The 22,089-nt window shown below is 39.5% G+C and overlaps 1 protein-coding gene across 1 annotated transcript in view; it reads right to left on the bottom strand.

Annotated features, from left to right (window-relative positions):
- The window catches only part of MBTPS1 (membrane bound transcription factor peptidase, site 1), an 88,472-nt gene that overhangs the window by 12,554 nt on the left and 53,829 nt on the right, over positions 1 to 22,089 (bottom strand). The window contains exons 10-18 of the mRNA XM_044663205.1: positions 20,082 to 20,233; positions 19,092 to 19,253; positions 18,347 to 18,491; positions 15,753 to 15,941; positions 14,601 to 14,773; positions 7,998 to 8,113; positions 6,110 to 6,266; positions 5,217 to 5,341; positions 2,238 to 2,315 (exon numbers count right to left, since the gene is read on the bottom strand). Of these exons, the coding sequence (XP_044519140.1) occupies positions 2,238 to 2,315; positions 5,217 to 5,341; positions 6,110 to 6,266; positions 7,998 to 8,113; positions 14,601 to 14,773; positions 15,753 to 15,941; positions 18,347 to 18,491; positions 19,092 to 19,253; positions 20,082 to 20,233 (1,297 nt within the window). The remainder of the gene's footprint in view (positions 1 to 2,237; positions 2,316 to 5,216; positions 5,342 to 6,109; positions 6,267 to 7,997; positions 8,114 to 14,600; positions 14,774 to 15,752; positions 15,942 to 18,346; positions 18,492 to 19,091; positions 19,254 to 20,081; positions 20,234 to 22,089) is intronic.

Genomic DNA, 22,089 nt, shown 5'->3' with positions numbered 1-22,089 from the left:
AAACTATCCCATCCCTTGGGCATGATGAGAGCTGCTGCCTTTTTAAACTGCATCCACATTGTTATTTTGTGTGTGGTGAGAGGTTTATTTGTAGGTAACAGTTTAAATTATTTAAAATTATAAAGTGACCTAAAAAAAATACCACCACCACCATAAATCTGGAAGGCACCTTAACAGGCCACCAAAGTCTTCTTCACCTTGGACTGAGAGAGGGGCAGCATTCAGAGAAGACCTAGCTCCTGCCATCCTGAACTACCTTACCAGGAATCTAACAACCTGTGAAGGAGCAAACAGGGAAACTACTGCTCAGAACAGAGAAGAGACTCATCCCCCAAATCACAAGACTAATTAGGAGCGCCCTAGAACTAGAAGCCCAGACCCATGACAACTAATCCAGTGTGCCGGGCTGTACCACATTCTCTGTCTTCTTTTCTTTTTAAAAACATCTCCTAGTGGTCATTTGGAATGGATGACTGGAGTTGAAAGAACAATATTAAAGGGGACAGAATTGGGAAAATGCTACAGGTACTGCACTTCTATTTGTCCTGGTTTCAACAGTATGATGTCATTTCTAACTCAGCCTCTTCTCAGCACCCAAAAGCTGCTGATCAGTTAAGTTAGGCAATAAACATGTTTAAAGGGCATGATGTGCCAGATACTTGCTAATCACTGAGGATAAACGACATCAGTCAAAGAGCTCACAGTCTAACAGGAAAGATGACATGAAAACAACTCTACAAACAAACCACACACAAAATAAATTTATTTTTATTTTTATTTTATTTTTTTATTTTAAACCCTTAACTTCTGTGTATTGACTTATAGGTGGAAGAGTAGTAAGGGTAGGCAACGGGGGTCAAGTGACTTGCCCAGGGTCACACAGCTGGGAAGTGTCTGAGGCTGGATTTGAACCTAGGACCTCCTGTCTCTAGGCCTGGTTCTCAATCCACTGAGCTACCCAGCTGCCCCCTACAGAATAAATTTAAAATAACTAACAGAAGGAAGGCACCAGAATTATGATGGGGTGGGGAAAGCTGCCTGTAGGTAAGAGTTTAGCTGAGACTTAAAGGAAACCAGGGAGGTCAGTAGTCAAAGTGAGAAGAAAGAACATTCTAGAGGAAATGCCTGGAATGGAGAGATGGAGGGTTTCTTTCATGAAACAGCCAGGAGGCCGGGGTCCCTAGATCCAAGAGTACATGAAGGAGAATCTGTACAAGAAGACCAGAAAGCATGGTGGTAGGCTAACAAGGGCTTTGAATGGCAAACAGCATTTGTATGTAATCCTGGAGGCAACAGGGGGCCACTGGAGTTTATGGAGTAGTGGGGAAACATGATCAGATCTGTGCTTGAGGAAAATCACTTTAATGACTAAATGGAGGATGACTGGAGTGGGGAGAGACTTGATATAGACTAACTCAACAATAGTCAAAGTGTGAGGTGATGATGAGGGCCTGCATCCATGTGGTCAGAGGATGGGTCATTTGTCCTTGCCCCTAGGCCTTAAGGTACTCAGGCTTTTTCATCTCCTCTGCCTCTGAATGGGTGAGTCGGCCTTCCCATCTGCCCAAAACTAAATCCTCCCATTTGTGTGGTCTCCTTTCATTAGGATGTGAGTCCCTGAAATAGCAGAGATGATCCTGTTTTTATTGTCTCGTCAATATTAAGCAAAATCTAAGGTACACAGCAAGCACATAATAAACACTTTCCCATCCTATCATAGACAGTCTGGTCCTTGCCAAAGGAGTTGAATTAACTATTGTCCAACACCACAAGAAGTCGCAAATCTGGAGCATGAAGAGACCCTTTTGCAGATCACTTGGTCCAAGCTCCACATTTTATATGGGAGGACACTAAGGCCCAGAGAAATTATGAAATGTGCCCACAGTCACAAAGGTAAAGGCTACATAAGGAGGATTCAAATAAGGATCCTAATCCTAATTCCAAACCTCTTTCTACTGAACCATGCTTCCTTCCTTAGTCCTTAAGTATTCAATTGTATTGATTCTGTAGGCTGGGAATGATTTCAAATCTGAGACAATCAGGTATCCCCTTATCCTTGATATAAGTTCAGACTGTTGAGCCCCAGGAAGAGAGGGGCCATACAGTATTCCTTGTAGCACTTAGCCCAGGGCACTGCACTTCACCTAAACTCACTGTAGTAGTTTAATAATGATTGGTGAATGAATGAAAGAATAAATAAATGAATGTCTCAGAAATCAGATGAATAGCATTCTTACCTTGGTCCTTGAAGGTCTGTGTGATCACAATGCCATCTTCTGGGAACTTTGCAATACTGCACCCTGATGCATAGTACACTGAAAAACAATTGTTTAGATTTTTGAAGGAGCAAGTCTATCAATGAATATTCTTTTTTTTAAACCAATAATTAATCCATCTAGAAGGTCCAAAAAGACAGGAAACTAAAATCAATGTGATAAACATCATCATTTCTATAACTGATATAAAATGTAAAAAATTAAAACTTGCATTTTTAAAAGTGTATATATTATGCTCTGTTGTAGTTTTCCCACTTTTGGAGGAAAATTCTCTTTTCAAATCTTTTAAAAATGTAAAGTTATACCTTATTACCTCATTTAACTCTGATTCAGAATTTACATGCAAGACTCCCCACAATTATCAGATAATTTATAATCTAATAACTAGATTAACTTATAAACAATTATCTATTAACTTATAATCTAATAACTAGAATAACTTATAAACTAATAACATCTTCTCAATCTCCTTTGCTAGATTAGACTAAATCTTGCCCGGTAACCATAGATGTCTTCCAAGGCTCTATCCTGGATCCTCTTCTCTACTCTCTATAATATTTCACTTGAGGATCTTGTCAGCCTCTACGGATTAATGATCATCTCTATGCAGATGCCTTTCAGATCCAGTTGTCTAGTTTTCTCTCTCTCCTCTCCAACTGGATGTCTCATCAACATTCCCCTAAACCAGGGGTCGGCAACCTTTTTGGCCGTGAGAGCCATAAATGCCACATTTTTTAAAATGTAATTTCGTGAGAGCTGTACAGTGCTCACAGTGCCGCTCCTGTAACAGCACCTGAAAAAATTGACTTTATGGCTCCTGCAAAAAGAGCCAGATATGGCTCGAGAGCCATACATTGCCGACCCCTGCCCTAAGCTCTCTCCATCTCTTAAGTGTTTTGGGCACCCTCAGAAAGTGCCAATTACCTCCAGGATCAAATATAAAACTCCTGTTTGGCTTCAGCCCTTTATAACTGGCTCTGATCTCTCCAATATTCTCATATCTTATTTCTCCCCATGTGCTTTACTATGTAGTGACTCTGGCTAAGATATTCCCAACTCCAAGAATTTCCTCTGGCTGAACTCCATACCTAGGGTCCTTCCTTCCTGCCTTCTTGCCTCAGTGGCTTCCTTCAAGTGAGTCATAGTCAATAACATTTATTAAGCACCTACTATGTGCCAGGCACTATGTTAAGTACTAGGGATAGAAAAAGAGGCAAAAGATAGTCCCTGCTCCCAAGGAGCTCCCAATCTAATGCAGGAAATGACAAGCAAACAAGTGAGTACAAATGATTGATATATAAAACAATGAAAGAGGGCAGGCACTATAGAGAAGAGGAGCTGGGAAAGTCTCTCTGTAGAAGATGGCATTTCATTTGGAATTTAAAGGAAGCCAGGACGGGGAAAGGAGGAGGAAGTGCATTTCCAGGCATGGGGGACAAACAGAGAAGATGCCCAGAGATGGAGGGTCTTGTTCTTGGACAGCCAGGAGGCCAGTATCACTGGATCTGAAAAGATATGACAGGGAGTAAGGTTCAAGAAAACTAGAAGGAAAGAGGGGGCCAGATTACAAAGGGCTTTGAATGTCAGCTGAAGAATTCTGTACTTGATCCTAGAAGTGGCAAGGAGTCTGTCCTGCAGGCTGATCCACCTCTTCTTTAGGGGGAGGTACTTGCTCCTAGGTCAGCCAATTATCTCACTTTGAGATGGCTCTAATTGTTGGGGAGTTCTTCCTTCAACCAAGCCTGAACTGTCATCTCTTCAGGTTCCACCTATTTATGATGTCTCTTTCTAATCTCTGGAGTCAAGTAGAAGAGATCTAATTATTCTTCTGTGAGCCTTTCAGATACTTCTGGACAGGAATTTTATCTCCCTAACTCTCCTCTTCTCCAAATTCAGCATCCTCAGGTCTAACAATTAAATACTCATGGTATGTTCTCCAAATGTTATATTAGTCACCCTCTTCTGAAGTTTTTTGTTCAGACTTTTCTCAGTGGTGGGGTCAGTAACTGAACAGCACTCCAGATGAGGTCTGAAAACAGAATATTACCTCCCTTGTTTGGGGAGCTATATCTCTCTTAAAAAAGCTAGCGTCAAGCACATCCTAGCTGTGTGACCCTGGGCAAGTCACTTAACCTCCAGATCCTGGCCCTTACCATTCTTCTGCTTTGGAACCAATACACAGTATTGATTGTAAGAAGGAAGAAGCTTAAGAGAACATTCATTTCTTCGATCATGATACCTCACTGTGAGTTCTTAAAGGCCATGCTAGAAAGCAATAAGCCCTGGTGGACCTTATCAAGCTAAGCTAAACAGGTTTCAAGAATTGGCCTAGCAAAAACACATCAAAAGATCTGCTTGAGCTAAACTAGGAGAGGTTCATTTAAAGGAGGCTGGCCACAAAGTGATGAATATTTTTGGTAAGAAATTACCACTTCGATATGGGAGGGTTAGAACTTTTGAATGCAGAACATGTGCTCATACTGATTTCAAATTAAATGCTTAGCCACAACAGGCTAAGGGGAAACCAATCAAAAAGATAAAGTAAAATGTTCTGGAGACATTTTTACAGTTCTGGTTACTAAAAATTATCTTAGTGGGAAAATCTGTATAAATATTGGAAACTTAAGATTTTAAAATTTTGGAAGCAAGTAACATGAGAATTTTGTGAATCTCATGTATTCCAGGTTATTTAGAAGTGTCTCCAAACATCTTGTCAGAAATGACAAAGGGGGAAGAGTTGTTTGTTGATATAGACATACTTATAACCAGTATATACATTTCCTTTGAAAATCTTCAGTGGTCCTCTCCATAGGTTTTCTGTTTTTTGGCAACATATTAATATCTGAAAATCATCAGATCATTAATATCAGATATAATTTCTTCAATTATCATTCTCCAAGAAGAAACATGCCCTGTTCTAAAACAAAACAAAAGTCTTACTGTCATGGTTGGCCAAGGTAAAATCCCCTTCATACAGGCCATCACTGAACGCCATGCCCCAGACAGAAAGAAGTTCATTTAAAGCTGGAATGTTAGCCCCTCCAGTATCCGGCATCCACCACTGTCTGCGAAGGTAAGAAGACACGGTTTACTATTACACACACCTCCAAACATTACTGCCTGCATTTGATCATTTCATGATAGAAATAATGTTCTACTGTCCCAAATTTAAAACATACAGAATTGACCTGTAAATAAGCATTCAATCAAAAGCAACTGCTACTGTGTTAACCTTTTTTGTAGATGTAAATGAATGTCAAGTACATAAAAGTAAAATTTTCAAAGAATTAAAATCATGGGACATTTTAGATTTTAGAAAGGAAAATGGAAACTTACTAGAAAGATATAAGCAGCCATGTGCTTGACCCATTAAAGAAAAAAAAAAAACAGAATCAGAAAACCAGGGGTGATTAATCATATTATAAAAGGTCTTTACTTATAAATGAATGTACTACTGGGGCTCTAAAAAGTAGCTCTTCTAGCACATTTATGGTTTTACAGATCATTAACTGATCGACAGAAAAGAGGAACGGACAAACCTACAAGAATTAGGAGTCACCAAATGATCCATTAGAAATTATGATAAAGTGTCTTTATGAATATTGTTTTAAAAAAAGATTTACTTTACAAAAATTAACTTGATGTGTAACATTAGGGAGTACGCTTTTAACTTCCCTTGCTAAAGCAGTTCCTAAAATATCTTCCAGGCTAATCACCAGGCTTAATACATAATAATAAAATAATAAAAATAATCATTGCTTTGCTGCTCCTGAGTTAAAATGAATACCAAACATTGCCAAGCTTGCTTCCCAAGTGCCAGCTCACAGCAGTACCTTGTATTTTCATCATAAAACTTGACTTTTCTCATTACTGAAGTGTTGTACCAGTCACTGAACACAATAAGTGAAAGACCATTGTCAATGTCCCTCCTCAACTTGCTGATTTCTTCTGGAAAGTATTCTTCTTCACTGTCAACCATCAGGAGGGTCCCTGAGTAAATGACATTTTCACATTTTGGAATTAGTACAATACAGAGTAGAACATAAAAAGTAGAATATTAAAAAAAACCCTTGAGGGCAAGGACTACTTTCATTTTTATCTTTGTATATATAGCATCTAACAAAATGCTTTACATACATTTTGCATTTAATTAATGTCTGTAGAAGGTAGAATCATCTTTGGGTGCAACAGTTTCAGAAACATAGTAAAGGACTGGTCAGGTCCAAACTCCCAATTGTATTTATAGTTCTTATTTGTTCTATTCATTTCTCTGCTTATGTGATGTTCAGAGAGAAAATTAAAAAACCAAAAATGTTTAGATTTTGGTCTTTTTTCTTTTTTTTTTTTTTTTTTTTAACTTTTGAAGAATGGTACAAAGAATGCTCTTTCGTGGAGGAAATGTGTTTTGGTATATTGTGCCTGGAGTACTGCATAGGCAGCTGCGTCGAGTGTAAAGGACTATGAGCTTAAGAGTCATAATTAATCAACCTACCAACAAGCATTTATTAAACACTAACTGTGTACTGGGCCAGATGTGGCATGGATAGGAGATAGCTGGCCTTGGAGATTCTAACAAGTGGTCCTGAGGAAGAGTGTGCCAGGAATTGGGGGGTAGCCTCTGGAAAGCAATAGAGGCAATGAAGCACTGTGGAGGTAGAAAAAGCCAGGCTGTAAAAGTCAAATAAATGGTTTTATATGTGATCTAAGAGGTAACAAGGATCCACTGCAGTTTAGTGAGTAGGAGAGGGGGAGGTTACAGGGTCTGACTGATAGCTGAATGAAAGAACAACTGTGGTGAAGAGACTTGAGGCAGTGAGAGATCCCCAGGATGGCTTCTTCAATAGAGCAGGCAAGAAGGGACAAATGCCTGACCCCGGACTGGAACTGTGTGAGTGGAGAAGGGGATGCATTTAAGAGATGCTGTGGAGGGAGCCACAACAAGGTGAGTCCATGTGTGAGTTGAGAACAAAAGGATAGAGGCCTAGGGAGAAATAGGGAAGTTTAGGAGAGAGTTCTGGGGGAAAGAGAGTAAGTTCTGTTTGGGATAGAAAGTGTTTAAGTGCCTCCAGGGCATCCAATACAGTTAGTGATACAAGACTAGAACTAGATGAAGACAAAGACTTGTCTGGAGATAAAGATCTGGGAAACATCTACACAGAGATGGTGACTGAGGACCTGGTCACTAAGTGATGAGAAGAGAGAACAAGGTTCCAGGCAGAGCCCTGTGGGCATGGCAATATAAAGATCAAAAAAAAAAAAAAAACCTGAGGAGCAGTCAGAGATAGGACCCTGTCCCCCAAATTCAGAAAGCAGGGAATATGCAGGAGGAGGTGATCAACAGTGTCAAAAGGTGCAGACAAAGGTTAAGGAGGAGGAGAATGGAGAAGAGGTCACTGGGTCTGGCACTTCAGAGATCACTGATAATCCTAGAGAACATCCCAGGCCAAATCTGCACACTGCTACCCATGAGCCCCATGACTGGGGGAATCAATTTTTTTAATCTGCAGCTTCTTCACATAACAGAGGGATAATAAATATGTACTCCCTACTTCCTAGTCAAATGAGATACTTTATGTACAACACCTTGGAACCAACAATATAGCATGGTCTGTGAGTTATCCTCTTATCTTGCTTTTATTCATGATAAACTTTGAATACATTTAACAAACTGCAAAATGAGGCAGAATGAAAAAGAAAACAAAAAGACTTATTCATACTCACCATACTGACTGGCATCAAAACACGTGAAGGGTGAGCCAAGAACTTCAACAAAATAACCCATACTTCTCAGATGCTGGTACATGTCCCTGAAGTTGGTGTGTATGTGGTCCCCATTCCTGAGAAAAGGAAAGCAACAGCCTTTACTCAAACTATATCCAGAGAATCAAACAACTGTTGTATTCTTTAATATTTAGTCACATTTTATCTTTTGAACAGCTTCTTTCTTTTCACACGGGGCCCTGACTAGATTAGGAGATCAGGTAAAACTTCCAACCAGGTCGTGAAATACAATCAGTATACCACCATGCCCATGTCACAGAACCACAGAATTTCAGAATTAGAAAGGCTCATAGAGGTAGCCTATTTCAAGCCCTTGAGCAACACAAATCTCTAAAAACATCCTGGGGAGTTCCTGGTTAAGATGGCGGCAGAGTAAAAAGCAGCTGCTTAACCTCTCCTAACCGAAACATACGGGACTCCTCAAGAAGACATAAAAATAAATCCAGAGGAACAAAGGGACCCCACAACAGGGCACAGCATTGGAGGTACGTGGAATCGGGGCATTTCCATGCTATAAAGGGGTGAAACAGCTCTCACTAAAACGCAAGCTGAGCAACCCCCTCCCCTACCCTCCACACCACCTACAGTGCCAAAGCCAGCTCACAAGAGCTAGAGCAAGCTTGGGGCACCCATTAAGTCCCTGGCAGCTACCTGGGGTCACCAGGGCCTGTTCCTGAGAGCAGCAAGACTTAAGACCCCAAGAGGCTAAAGAACGTGTGAAGACTTTGAACGCAGACCCTGAGCGCAGGCATGAGTGCGGGCGAGGACGCAAGCCCAGACACGGATCCTGAGTGCAGGCAAGGACTCAGATCTTGAGCGCAGGCGCAGACCTTGAGTGGGGACCCAGTGCAGAAGGGGTTCACAACTATGGAAGCAGCACCCCGAGACTGTTAAAGGAGCCTCGGGCAGAGGAACAAAAAGGGGACCACCAGGAGGCTTGACCCGGAGAACAACTAGACCTGAGACCTCAGGAGCCTAAAGAGCGCAGACAGACCCTGAGTGTGAGGATAAAGCTGAAAACGGGCTGGACTAACAATGGCAAGCCAGAGACAAGAACCCAAAAGAGAAAGATCATCAAGAAGAAATCTGTAACACTCGACAACTTTTACACAGATAAAATCCAGACAAAAGAGCAAACAGCAAAGGAGAACAAACAAGTAATCGTATCCAAACCTTCCCAAAATAATGAAAACTGGCCACAAGCTATTGAAGAGTTCAAATCTGAGATGATGAAAAAGATGGAAGAGATTTGGCGAGAGAAGTGGGAAATAGCTCAAAAGGAAATTAACAAGTTAGAAGACAGAAACTCCCAATTGGAGAAAGATGCCCAAAAATCAAACAAAATGGTAAGCAAATTGGAAACCAAAATCTGGCAAGAAAATAACAGTTTAAAAGGTAGAATTTTGCAATTGGAAAGTGAGGCTCAGAAATCAAATGAACTGATAAGCAAATTGAACACCAGAAATGACCAGATTGAAAAGGAAAACCAGTCCCTAAAGACTAGAATTGAGCAATTAGAAGCTAATGATCTCTCAAGACAGCAAGAACAAATAAAACAAAGTCAAAAGTGATAAAATAGAAGGAAACATGAAATATCTCAATGAGAAAGTGACAGACCAAGAAAACAGGTCTAGAAGAGACAATCTGAGAATCATTGGTCTTCCTGAAAAAGCAGAAATTAATAGAAATTTGGACTCCATACTAAAAGAAATTATTCAGCAAAATTGCCCTGAAGTTCTACAACAAGAGGGCAATATAGACACTGAAAAGATCCATAGATCACCCTCTACACTAGACCCAGAAAAGACAACCCCCAGGAATATAATAGCCAAATAAAAACATCCTGGGGCAGAGCCAAAATGGCAGCTTAGTAGCAGCCAAAGAGGAAACTGCTTTGACAATCCTTCCAAACCAATCTTTAAAAAACATCTCAAAATGACCAAAAAAAAAAAAAAAAGATAGAGGGGGCTTTCCCATTAAACACAATTTGAAAGATAGACAGAAAGTTGATTTTCATGGGATAAGGGGAAATTGGAAGCAAAACTACTCAGAGGAATGCTGGTTGATCGACCCAGGTTCTGTGACTGATCATAAGCCAACTTCAGGATCCCAAGACCTGGGCTACACCAACAAAAGAGCACCTCAGATCCATCCCTTAAATTCCCAGGCCCTGGCACCAGCCCGGTGAGGCCCAGAAGTCCAGAGTGCTGGGCCCTTTCAAGCCTGCACTGCTATGGTGAAGACCTAGCCCCAGAGCAAAATAGCTCACACAGTGCTGAGCCCTACAAGCCAGCAGCAGAGAAGCCAGAATCATCAGCATTCAGAATTCCCAGTCCACAGGCAGAAAAAGGGTGGGAAAATGAGCAAAAAGCAAAACAAACTCTTAACCCTAAAAATTTCTATGGCAACAAAGAGCAAAGCACAGAATCAACATGGGATGGTGAGATCCAACCAACCACATGGAAAACTTCAAAGAAAAATGGAAATTGGTCTCAAATGCTAGAAGAACTCAAAAAGGAATTAAAAAAATTAAATAAGATAGGTGGGGAAAAAATGGAAAAAGAAATGACAGTAATGCCAAAAGAAAATAACAGCTTTAAAAGCAAAATTTGTCAAGTGGAAAAAGAAGCACAAAAATCTAATGAAGAGTTTTTTAAAAAAACAGATTTGACCTACTGGAAAAAGAGGCAAAAGAAATCCAATGAAGAAAAGAGTTCCTTGAAAAAAGTGAAATGGACCAAATGAAAAAGGAAGATTAAAAAGGTCATGAAAGAAATTCAGTCTTTAAAAATTAGAATTAGGCAAATAGAAGCTATTGACTTCATAAGACATCAAGAAACAATAAAACAAAATCAAATGAATAAAAAAAAACACAAGGAAATATGAAATATCTCACTGGAAAAACAACTGACCTGAAGAAACAATTTAGGTCTTATTGGAATACCTGAAAGCCATGACAAAAAAAAAAAGCCTAGACATCATATTACAAAAAATTATCCAAGAAAATTGCCCTGATATTCTTGAACAAGAAGGTAAAATAGACAATGAAAGAATCCACAGATCACCTCCTGCAATAAAACCCCAAATGACAACTCCCAGGAATTTGTTAAAGCCAAGTTCAAGAGCTCCCAGGCCAAGGAGAAAATACTGCAAGCAGCCAGAAAGAAATAATTCAGATCACCATGCCCCAATCAGAATTACATAGGATCCGGCACCGAGCTTCCACATTGAAGGATCAGAAGGCTTAGAATATGATATTCTGGAAGGCAAGGTAACTGAGTTTACAACCAAGGATCACCTACTCATCAAAATTGACTACATACTTTCAGAGGAAAGTACGGTCATTTAATAAAATAGATTCCAAGCATTCCTGAAGAAAAGATCAGACTTAAACAGAAAGTTTGATGTCCAAATAAAAACATCCTGCCTCTGCCTGAACACCTTCAGGGATGGGGAACTAACTACTTCGTGTAGGGCAGTCTATTTTGAGAGAGCTTTGATAGTGCAAAAGGTCTTCCTAAATGTACCTCTCATCAATTCCCTGAAATTCTCAGTCCCTGGGTCCTAATTTTCCCTTTAGAAGCCCAAGAGAACAACTCTAACCTCTATTTCATATGACAATCCTTCCAATATCTGAAGTCAGAGACTATATCCCTTTTACAACACTGTTACTCTGAGGTAGATACAAAAGACCAATGAAGAATGTTATACAACATGGTGAAGTGTGGCTCGGATCAGGTGGGCAGAAAGGAATACTTTGAAGAAATCTTACTTACTGCCCAATGTGCCAGGGTCTGCCAGACACAGTTGGAAGCAGAGAGCCAACTGTGTCTGGCAGACCCTGGCCATTGGACAGTAAGTGATAAGCAACAGAAAACATCCCCTCCCACTTTCCCAGCACTTGTAAAACATAGAAACACTAGGTAATATCCTGTGCACAGACACATAAGCAAGGCTTGTATACATTAATTTCTCTACATGCATGTGTGCACACATACACACATGTGCTCCAGGCCCCTAACATAAAAGGCATATACCATGCAGATTTCTGACAATAGCTTCATAGAAGAATGGGATACAATCTGAACCTGTAGAGAGAACACCTACATCAACAAGATCATAGACCCATCACAGCACTGAGGTATTAAAATATATGTGGATGTTAGAGATATGTAACATCTATAGAATATAAGACCCAGAGATCCTAGTTTCTTTATCCTTCTCTGGAAAAACAAAAAGAGGGAGTGAAGGGGAAAGATAGAATGAAAACTCAAATGAGAAAACTTGTAGAAAGCACCTTACCACAGGCTTAAAGCACTATATAAATGCTAGTTATTAAGCCAGTCAGCAATAAACATTTAAAAAGTGCCTGTGCTAACCTGGGGGTAATGGTGGAAAACAAAGTCCCTGCCTTTAAGGAGCTTACAATCTATGGAAGGAAGACAACACAAAAGGCAAGTGGAAATGCAGGGAGATGGGAGGAGGTGCCCAGTGCCAAGATATAATGGAAAAGTCAAAGGAGAGCAGCAAGATGAATTGAGAAGAGCCTGGCTTGAGTGCTCTCCTTAAAGGGGACTTTGGGGACCAGGGGGTATTCTAGTTGTTACTGTTAATGAGTCAGAGCAAAAGGGCAAAAAGCAGTTTCCTCTCATCCTACCTATTCATTCCAACGGTTCCTTTTCTCCTTAACCTTCATGGGATAGTTAAAACGTCACTCTCTGGGAATGCTGAAGAGAAGACTAATACTTTGCATAGGGATCTCTGAGGTTCCCTTCTACCCTAAGATTCAAATCAAGACAAGCCAAACATTCTATTTGAGAATAGTATCTGAAAGAAAAAGAACCCCAAATTCTGGAACCCCCACAGTGTTACTTAGAGACATCTTCATATTAGGAATAGTTTTATTTGGATTTTTTTTTTTAAACCCTTATCTTCCGTCTTGGAGTCAATACTGTGTTTTGGCTCCAAGACTGAAGAGTGGTAAGGATGGGCAATGGGGGTCAAGTGACTTGCCCAGGGTCACACAGCTGGGAAATGTCTGAGGCCAGATTTTAACCTATGACCTCCCATCTCTAGGCCTGGCTCTTAATCCACTGAGCTACCCAGTTGCCCCATTTGTATTTTTGATAGAGTTTTTAACAGTATGAGGATAAAAAAAAACAAAACAGAGGCATATCATCAGAACTTTCTGAGAATAAGATGAATCACACAGCTCAAGGGCAGTATGAAGTCGAGGAGATGGAATTATGTTTAAAATTAAATTAAAATTGCTATTAAAATAACAACTACATTTCTGATTTCTTCTTTCTTTGGAAGTAGAAAAGTAGCATTTATAATTTGTCAAGAAGAGAGAAAAGAGAAACTAAAGTTTCCATTCTGTTGTGTGGAAGTCAAATTGTTCAATTACATTTTGTGTCTATTATAAAAATTAAAGTTCATTTTTGGACAGCTAAATTACCAATATCATTAAATTACTGTTAATTAAGCATCTAAGGAAAAGCTGGCCATTCTGATCACTCCATTAACAACTTGCATTGCCTCCAAGTTTCCTGTATCTCTGCTGATGTCACAGAGCAACAAAGTGATAAGATTTGGCAGCATCTCCGTTTCCTACTGAAGTGTTATAATTGCCATTATCATCAAACCAAAGTCCTATCTACTGATATTTGGGTTTGTGTTTCTCCTTTAAAGGACATTTTTTTTATCAAGTTCTTAGTAAAAACTATCTAAAGATCATTAAATTGATGTCAGAATTATCAATGAGGCACAAATTTATATTTGCTGATTCTCTTCAACATTAATCTGAGGGTCACTGTACATACTACTCAGAGACCTCTCATTCAGAAACTTCCTTTTCCCAAATTCCGAAAAATCTTTTCCAAAGAAATAAACATATTCTCTCTTCTATTCCATCTTCCCCTTTCCCTCTTTCTTTCCTCCCTTCCTTTCCCTCTTCTCTTTCTCTTTTCTCCCTTATCCCTTCTCTTCCATCTGTCTATTTACCTGTTTCTCTCCTCATTTTAAAAGAGCAAAGTTGCCAGTTGATAAAAGAGAGTCTTGTAAATTTTAAGGGCAGCTCTTAAATGATAGGAAATAACCACAATTTCTCTTATTCTCCTACATAAGCTGAGGATTTCACTTAAAAACTGAATGAGTGGGGGACAACCAGGAGGACAGAGAGCCAGGCCTAGAGGCAGGAGGTACCATGTTCAAATCTGGCCTCAGACACTGCTTAGCTGTGTAACCCTGGGTCACTTAAGTCACTGCCTAGCTCTTACTGCTCTTCTACCTTAGAACCAATACATAGTATTGACTCTTAAGAAGGAAGGTAAAAGTTTTAAAAAATAAACAAACAAAAAACAGCATGAGAGTTTAACAAATCTTATCTGAGACCCACCCCCACCTATATGTCAGTCCCCAACCACAGAGGTAGCCAGGAAATGTCACCTCCTTAAAGTCAAAATAATAACCACTAGAAAACAAAACATTATAAGATAGGAGTCACCAAGACTCAATTTGTGTTTCTACTTGGTAGATGCCTACCAATCCAAGGGGTCATTTTTCATCCTCAAATTATCCCTGGGGAAGTATCCCGGTGGATAGCGGAGGTTGTGATACTGATCCCAGAGGACTCTCTTGCTTCGAGGAGGAGTAGGAATGATCTTCACCTTAATTGGCAGCTTCACAGTTGATGTCTGTTCTGCACCATTTTTAGACTGAAAAGAGAGAAGCCTGAGATAATCTTTTCCAAGAAGAAAGAATGAAATTTTACTGGTTTTAGAAGTTATAATTTAATGGAGTCTCAGTGTGATTTTCCAATTTAACCCCAAAATATGAAGACAGAATTTCTAGTACAACCAAAAAAAAACAGAAGAGCCCTTGGGTCACTGCTCTGATAATTCCACGGAAAATATTTTTGTGTTCAGGGCACAGATTTTATATTTAATTTAATGTACCTAAAGCCCCATCATCCTTAAGTATAGGTCAGCATTGGCAAAGTATTGGCATGCATGCCACGCTGGCACTGGGGGAGCTACTCCGTTTCCCTTCTTCCTAGCACTAGAGGACATTTTTTGCATGCCCTGTCCCTCTGTCTAGCCGCCCAAAGTGAACACTTCCTCCCTCCACTCTCTGGGGTGATGCCGGGGAGTTCACAGACAGCTTAAAGTAGCAGTTTGGGCATGCGAACTTGAAAACATTCGCCAATGCTGGTATGGGCTGAAAAACCAGGCATTATAGGGCAGCTTACTACTTGTCAACTTTCTAAAGCTTTCTAAAATTGTCTAAATTCAAGAAACCTTCAAGTCTCAAATTCCATAGCCTCTAAGGCCAGTAAAATCTATTCCATTTTAAATCCATTGCCTAGAAATTACAAACTGCCTTGCCATTTTCTTTTTCTTTTTTTAAAAACCCTTACCTTCCATCTTGGAGTCAATACTGTGTATTGGCTCCAACGTAGAAGAATGGTAAGGGATAGGCAATGGGGGTTAAGTGACTTGCCTAGGGTCACACAACTGGGAAGTGTCTGAGGCCAGATTTGAACCTAGGACCTCCTGTCTCTAGGCCTGGCTCTCAATCCACTGAGCTACTTAGCTGCCCCCATGCCTTGCCATTTTCAATCAGGAAAATACAAAAAAGATGGAGAAGAATCCTTACCCCTTTTGGAGTGAACTATGTTAAGTGTCTGAAACTTACTTCAATTTCTGCAGGAGAGGACACTGTGATCATGACATGACCTTGTGCGATGCCTTCCCAAGAAGCTGCTTTCTTTGTTACAGAAATGGAGATGGCGAGATACCCTGACCAAGGCCACAGGACTGAGGAGTATGAAAAAGCAACTTCAATATTATCTCCATTCTGGGGTAAATAGGGCTGCCAATCAGGCTAGAAACAAAAGAGAAAGAATATTGTTGGAGATGAATGAATATTTATCTAAATAGATGAAATTAATTCAAATTCCCAAGTTAACTAAGAAAATTCACTGTCTGATCTTTCTTCTTTGGTTTGGGGGGAAAGGGGGAGAAGGGGAAAAGTGAGAATGCTACATTTTTAAAATTAAAAGGAACTGAGAATTGGTGACATAGGATAAGAATTCCTATGGTACCCAGCAGTGTCATGTGACACATTACCAACCAGAAAGGCTATATAAGGCTTTTGAAAACATCTATGCTCTTTAATTTCCTTAAAAGTCTAAAGGGAAACAGCACAAAAGAAAAATAACTTAAGGAAAGATGAATTAATTTGAATTTGACCATATTTTTTTTTTGCTCCTTAAAAACTTCTTTATTAAATTTTTTTTAAAATTACCATATCTATTCTCTCTCCTTCTCACTTCCCCAATCCATTGCCCCTTGAACAGAAAGAATAAAAGAAAAAAAGCCCTCAAAACATTTGTATAGCCAAGAAAAACAAATTCCTGCATTGGCTATGTTCAAAAAAAGTCTCTTCTGACATTAAGTCCATCTCCTCTAGGTCAGGAGGTGAGAAGGATCCTCTGGAAATGGGGTGGGTGGGTGGAATCATAGCATTAATCAGAGTGCTTATGTCTTTCAACTTTGTTTGCCTTTGCAAACAAGCTATGATATAAACTTTCTCCAGGTTCTGCTACCTTCACTTTGTATCAGTTCACACATTTTTTGAAACTGTCTCTTTCATCATTTCTTATAGCACAATAGGAGTACATTGCACTCATATACTATAATTTGTGCAGCCTTTCCCAAGTGAATTCTTTGCACTGTTCTTCGTCACTACCAAAAAAAAAGTCACGACAAATATTCTAGAGGTTCTTTTCCTCTGTCTTTGACCTCTTTTGGGGAAAGATCCTAGAAGAAATACTGCCAAGTCAAAGGTATACAGTTTGGTAATTTGGGGGGGGGGGAGCTGCAAACTGCCTTCCAGAACTGCTGAACCCATTCAGAACTTCCCCTCCAGTGGCATTAATGAGCCCAATTTCCTGTGGCCCCCTCCAACATTTGTCATTTTTGTCATCTTTGACAATCTGATGTATAGGAAGGAGGCTGAACCTCTTTGATGTTTTAATTTTCATTTCTCTAAATATTGGTGATTTGGCACATTTTTTTAATATGGCTATTGATATCCTGAATTTCTTCTTTTGAAAACAGCCTGTTCAAAGCCTTTGACCACTTACCTTTACTTACTGACAACTGGCTTTTACTCTAATTACCTTATATCTTGGAAATGAGACCTTTGTCAGAAAGACTTACTGTAAACATCTTCCAGTAAACCAATTCTCTTCTAACTTTAATTACACCAGTTTCATTTGTGAGAAACTTTCTAACTGCATGTAACCCAAATTGTCCATTTTAATCTTTGGTAATCTTCCTCACTATCCCTGGGATAGTCATGAATTCTTCCCTTATTCACAGATAGAAAAAGCTATTTTCCCTTTCTCCTGATTTATGATATGACCTTTATGTCCAAGGGAAATGTTCTAGTGGAGCTTATCTTGCTATGTGACGTGAGAGGCTTGTTTGACTGGATTTGTGAAAGTTTTCCTCCCCAAGTCTAATTTCATTTTTCCAACATGCTTTTTACTGTCCTAAAAGGAGTTAAAGACCTAGGATGTCATGGTATAGGGTGTCCCCTCACACAATGTCTTTATGAATTAATAAATTAATAGATGATCTTTGAGAACTGCTACATCCAACAACCAACTGGATCATCATGAGTTTCAAAGAATTAGGCTGATCCTCACATGCCAAACACGCAGTCCTCTACCAGGTATAGTAGGAAGTGGGTGCCTTTCCAATGTTGTAGGACCCACCAGAGCCTTTGAGAATCCAAAGTTAGTGCTATGCCACAATGAGCCATCAAAGTAAGGCATCAGTGCTGAGTATTCAGAACACATTCATGAAATAGCTACAGTTTGAAACATTCAATTCAATGAACATTTATTTAAGGGGACATACACCATATTCATGGTCTTGGGCTGAACCCTGGGGATACAGAGACAAAAAGTTTATCTCTGCTCTCAAGAAGCTTATGATATAATGGAGGAAATTGCACACATGTTCATTTGGGAGCAGATGGACAGCAGGGAAAAGCATTACATGCAAAGATGAAGAATCAAGTATAATTCAATGAATCAATATAAAACCCATGATTACCAGGAAAGAGCACCAATAACTTGGTTAGTACTCTCACCCAGATCCCCAGGTAGTGGCTAACATTACAAGAACTAAACACCATCAGTGGAACCTAATGACCACAGATGCTTGGCAACATAACAAAGAAGAAATCACAGTCAAAGCAGAAAAGAAAGAGCTTACCTTGTCTACAATCCTCCCGGTGACCCCCATGCCATTGAGTATGGTGACATTGACTATGGTTGGCATTCCTCCATAGTAGATGGGCTGGGAGCAGTAAGGCCACATGTAGGGACACTCGGTCAGGTCTATGTAGCTAGGACTCAGACTGAAAACAAAAATACACTATTAAGAATGATGGGGGGATGGAGGTCAGGGAGTCTTGACCCATGAACTCATGGCATGTAGAACTCCTCCATTGTGGCAGACTGATAAGATGGTAACTCTGCCTAGAACATTTCTAAATGGCATCAATAAAAGTTAACCCATGTGGTTTAAAAGGCAGTGATGAGGTGATCTCAGCTTCACTACCTATAGAATCAAATGCCTCACAAATCCTTGGATATAACCAGAACTTGTAAAACATTATACCTACTACCCCAAATTTGTTTAGAAACATTCCAACAAATTCTTAATTGTTCTAAATAAAAAGTTTTATAAATACCAAGTACTCTTATACACCACCCCCAAAAGAATTCAGTTAAAATACTAGCATTATTGTCACTTATGGTTTTAAATTTTATCTTAAAAATAAAATCAAAGCTACTCATTCACATACAGAGCTGCCTGTCACCCATCAGCTCTAATGTTTCCCATACACCTAAGATGTCAACTTACCACAAATATTGTCATTTATGTGTGTGTACCACACCAAGAGACAGACTGTCCGCCCACCATCCCCATGGTAAGTTGCACAAGAGAAACTGACCTCGCCTGTGGCTTGTAGCTATTGAGGATCTGATAGGCTCTCAGCAGGTCCAGCTTGCCGTGTCCCTGCTCAAACATATTGACCCCAGGAAGTCGTCGGGCTGATGCAATCAAGGCCTGCTTCATACTCGCTGGATTTACCATTTCACGCTTCTGGACAGTACTGAAAAAACACACACAGACTTACGGTTTTCTCTTGGTGGTCAGACATGCCCGAATTAGCCCAATGATGCAAATCTGTGACCCATAATTGAGCTTTCTTTAGAGTACAGCAGGGGCTTCTTGGACCAAGTACAAAGGAAGCAGGCACTAAAAGAAGTGGAATGTGCCTAGTTTGGGGAACAGCAAACAACTTGCTATTAAAGTAAGTGTTCATTTCTTAAGTACTTAATTGTAGTACCACAAATAAGAAATACCACACTCTTTCCCAAGAAATTAAAATCTCTGAACAGCTAAATGTTCCAACTTGATGATTATCAACTATTCAGCCTATTGGGGGTTCAAAAGAACATGATCAAATGGCATAGAAAGTGAATTATCTTTTACTCTTCCATAGTTATATTACCCAAGAAGCCCCTATATGAAGAGAACCTGGAGAACTACAATCTAATTATTCTACAAGGCTACAAAAATCTCTCAAAAAGAAACCAACAAAAAAGAAAACCCTACAAATAAATATGCACAACACATACATGTTCCTATATCTCTGAAATACAAACTTATGATCAGCCCTCCCCTGTTGAGTCAAATGCCTCTTCAACCGACTGATGACCCAACCAATCCTAAAAGATTAGGAAACAAAATTCCAAAGAATAGAAGAGAAGTAGAAAGTGGCATGTCTTTATTTTATTCCTTTGCCTAATATCTATCTTTCTGGACAAAGTAAATTCAATCTGAGCCACTGCACTTAGCCTTTTTTGGTCAGTGTTCAACCATTCATATAACATTATTAACTTAATTCAAAAGTTTGATTCTACTATTTACTACTTACCTGACTAGCAAAGTTACAGCACCTGCTACCACTGGGGAGGCAACACTTGTTCCTGAGAGGGATCGGCATCCGCCCTTTACACCAGAGCCTCTCACTCCAGAACCATAAGTGACAATATCTGGTTTCACACGACCATAACCACCTGGGAGTTCCTACCAATGAAAAAAAAAAGAGAATTTCTCACCTCCCTATCACAATTATATACTGGCACAATAGATACAAATAGTCATAGCTCATTAAAATCTGAATGTAAGGGGCAGCTGGGTAGCTCAGTGGATTGAGAGCCAGGCCTAGAGACCGGAGGTCCTAGGTTCAAATCTGGCCTCAGACACTTCCCAGCTGTGTGACCCTGGGCAAGTCACTTGACCCCCATTGCCTACCCTTACCACTCTTCTGCCTTGGAGCCAATACACAGTATTGACTCCAAAACGGAAGGTAAGGGTTTAAAAAAAAAATCTGAATGTAAATATGGATTGTTTTAAAGTATATTGAAATGCTGCATATGAATAACTTCATAAACACACAAATCTCATCATAAAATTTCCCCACTGTATATATTATTCAAGCATGTTCATGATCATATGGAAATAAAATTATTTTCCTGAATTTTATGATGTTACTTCATACTGGTAAAATTACTTTCATCACATTCAGAAAATATTAAAAAAGCAAAAATTCTATTTTCATAATCCACTGCTCTATCAAAAATATTCACTCAAAACAAGAACACACATATCTTTCAATAAATATGGATGTGTTTCCTATAAAGATTTTATAGAAAGACAACATGAAGACTAGTTCTAAAAAGAACATATACTATACCCATGATTTCCTAAACGGAGACTAGGAAGGGACACCAAGTCTATCCTTATTCACTACTAGTTTGGCTGTCCTTTTTTTTTTGCGGGGGGGGGGGGGGGTATTTTTATTTTATTTATTTAGGATATTTTTACATGGTTACAAGATTCTTGTTCTTTCCCTCCCCTTCCCTCCCCCCCTCCCGTAGATGACATGCAATTCCACTGGGTTTTACTTGTGTTACTGATCAAGACCTATTTCCATATTATTGATATTTGCAGTAGGATGATGGTTTAGATAGACTGTCCTCCTTAAATATTAGGTCAATTTTTACTTTGGATGGCTAATCCCATCAATGTTACCAGGCGCAGATTTTGGCTTTGTTTAAGGAAGAAGAGCTATGCAATGCAAATAGCTATCTAGCAGTGAGATGGTTATCTCAACAAATCAGGGAAGCTCTAGACATTAACAAAAGTGTTTGAGAAGAGCTACCTGAAGGAGTCTCATCAAGTAATCTGTGTGCTAAAAGTTGAACTAAATGACCTCTGAAGTTCTTTCTAATTTAAATCTTATAATTCCATCTCTTTCTAAGCAGGTTATTTTAACTCTACATAGTCCTACCATATAAAACTTTTGAATTAGAGCTGTGAACTTCTGTTAATATTCTGGCTTCCTTAAAGACTTTAAAAGAAGGGCATAAATTATTGAGCAACAATTATTTTGAAAACTCCCAAACTACATCACTTCCCTGGACAAAACCCTTCAAATGTTTCCAATGGCTACCAGGAAAAGGTCCAAAGCTCTAAGCCTGGCATTCAAAGCCTTCCACAGTGGGGTTTCAACCTACCTTTCCAGCTTCATTCATTCATTCATTCATTCATGTCCCTCATGTATGTGGGCCCTCCCAGCCAAACTGAATTACATCTTACACCATACATTTCCTAGCATCGTCTTACCTTTCACCCCTTTAGTTAAGAATATTTCTCCATCTGAGATACTACTCCCTGCAGTCACATCCCCTGCTAAATCTCTGCCTGCTAACAAGCCACCTATCTTTCAAGGTGTAGGTCAAAGGCCACTTCCAACAAGACTTCCCCAATCTTTCCTCAGTTGGAAATGATGATCGATTCCTAATCAGATACCAAAGGAGCAGAGATTGAAAACTGGAAAGGGAGCTTAAAGGTCCCCAATTCCAACTCCTTAAATTTAC

The sequence above is a fragment of the Gracilinanus agilis genome, chromosome 2 (genome assembly GCF_016433145.1).
Source record: "Gracilinanus agilis isolate LMUSP501 chromosome 2, AgileGrace, whole genome shotgun sequence".
Lineage (NCBI taxonomy): Eukaryota > Metazoa > Chordata > Mammalia > Didelphimorphia > Didelphidae > Gracilinanus > Gracilinanus agilis.
This window is presented reverse-complemented; position numbering and strand designations above follow the sequence as displayed.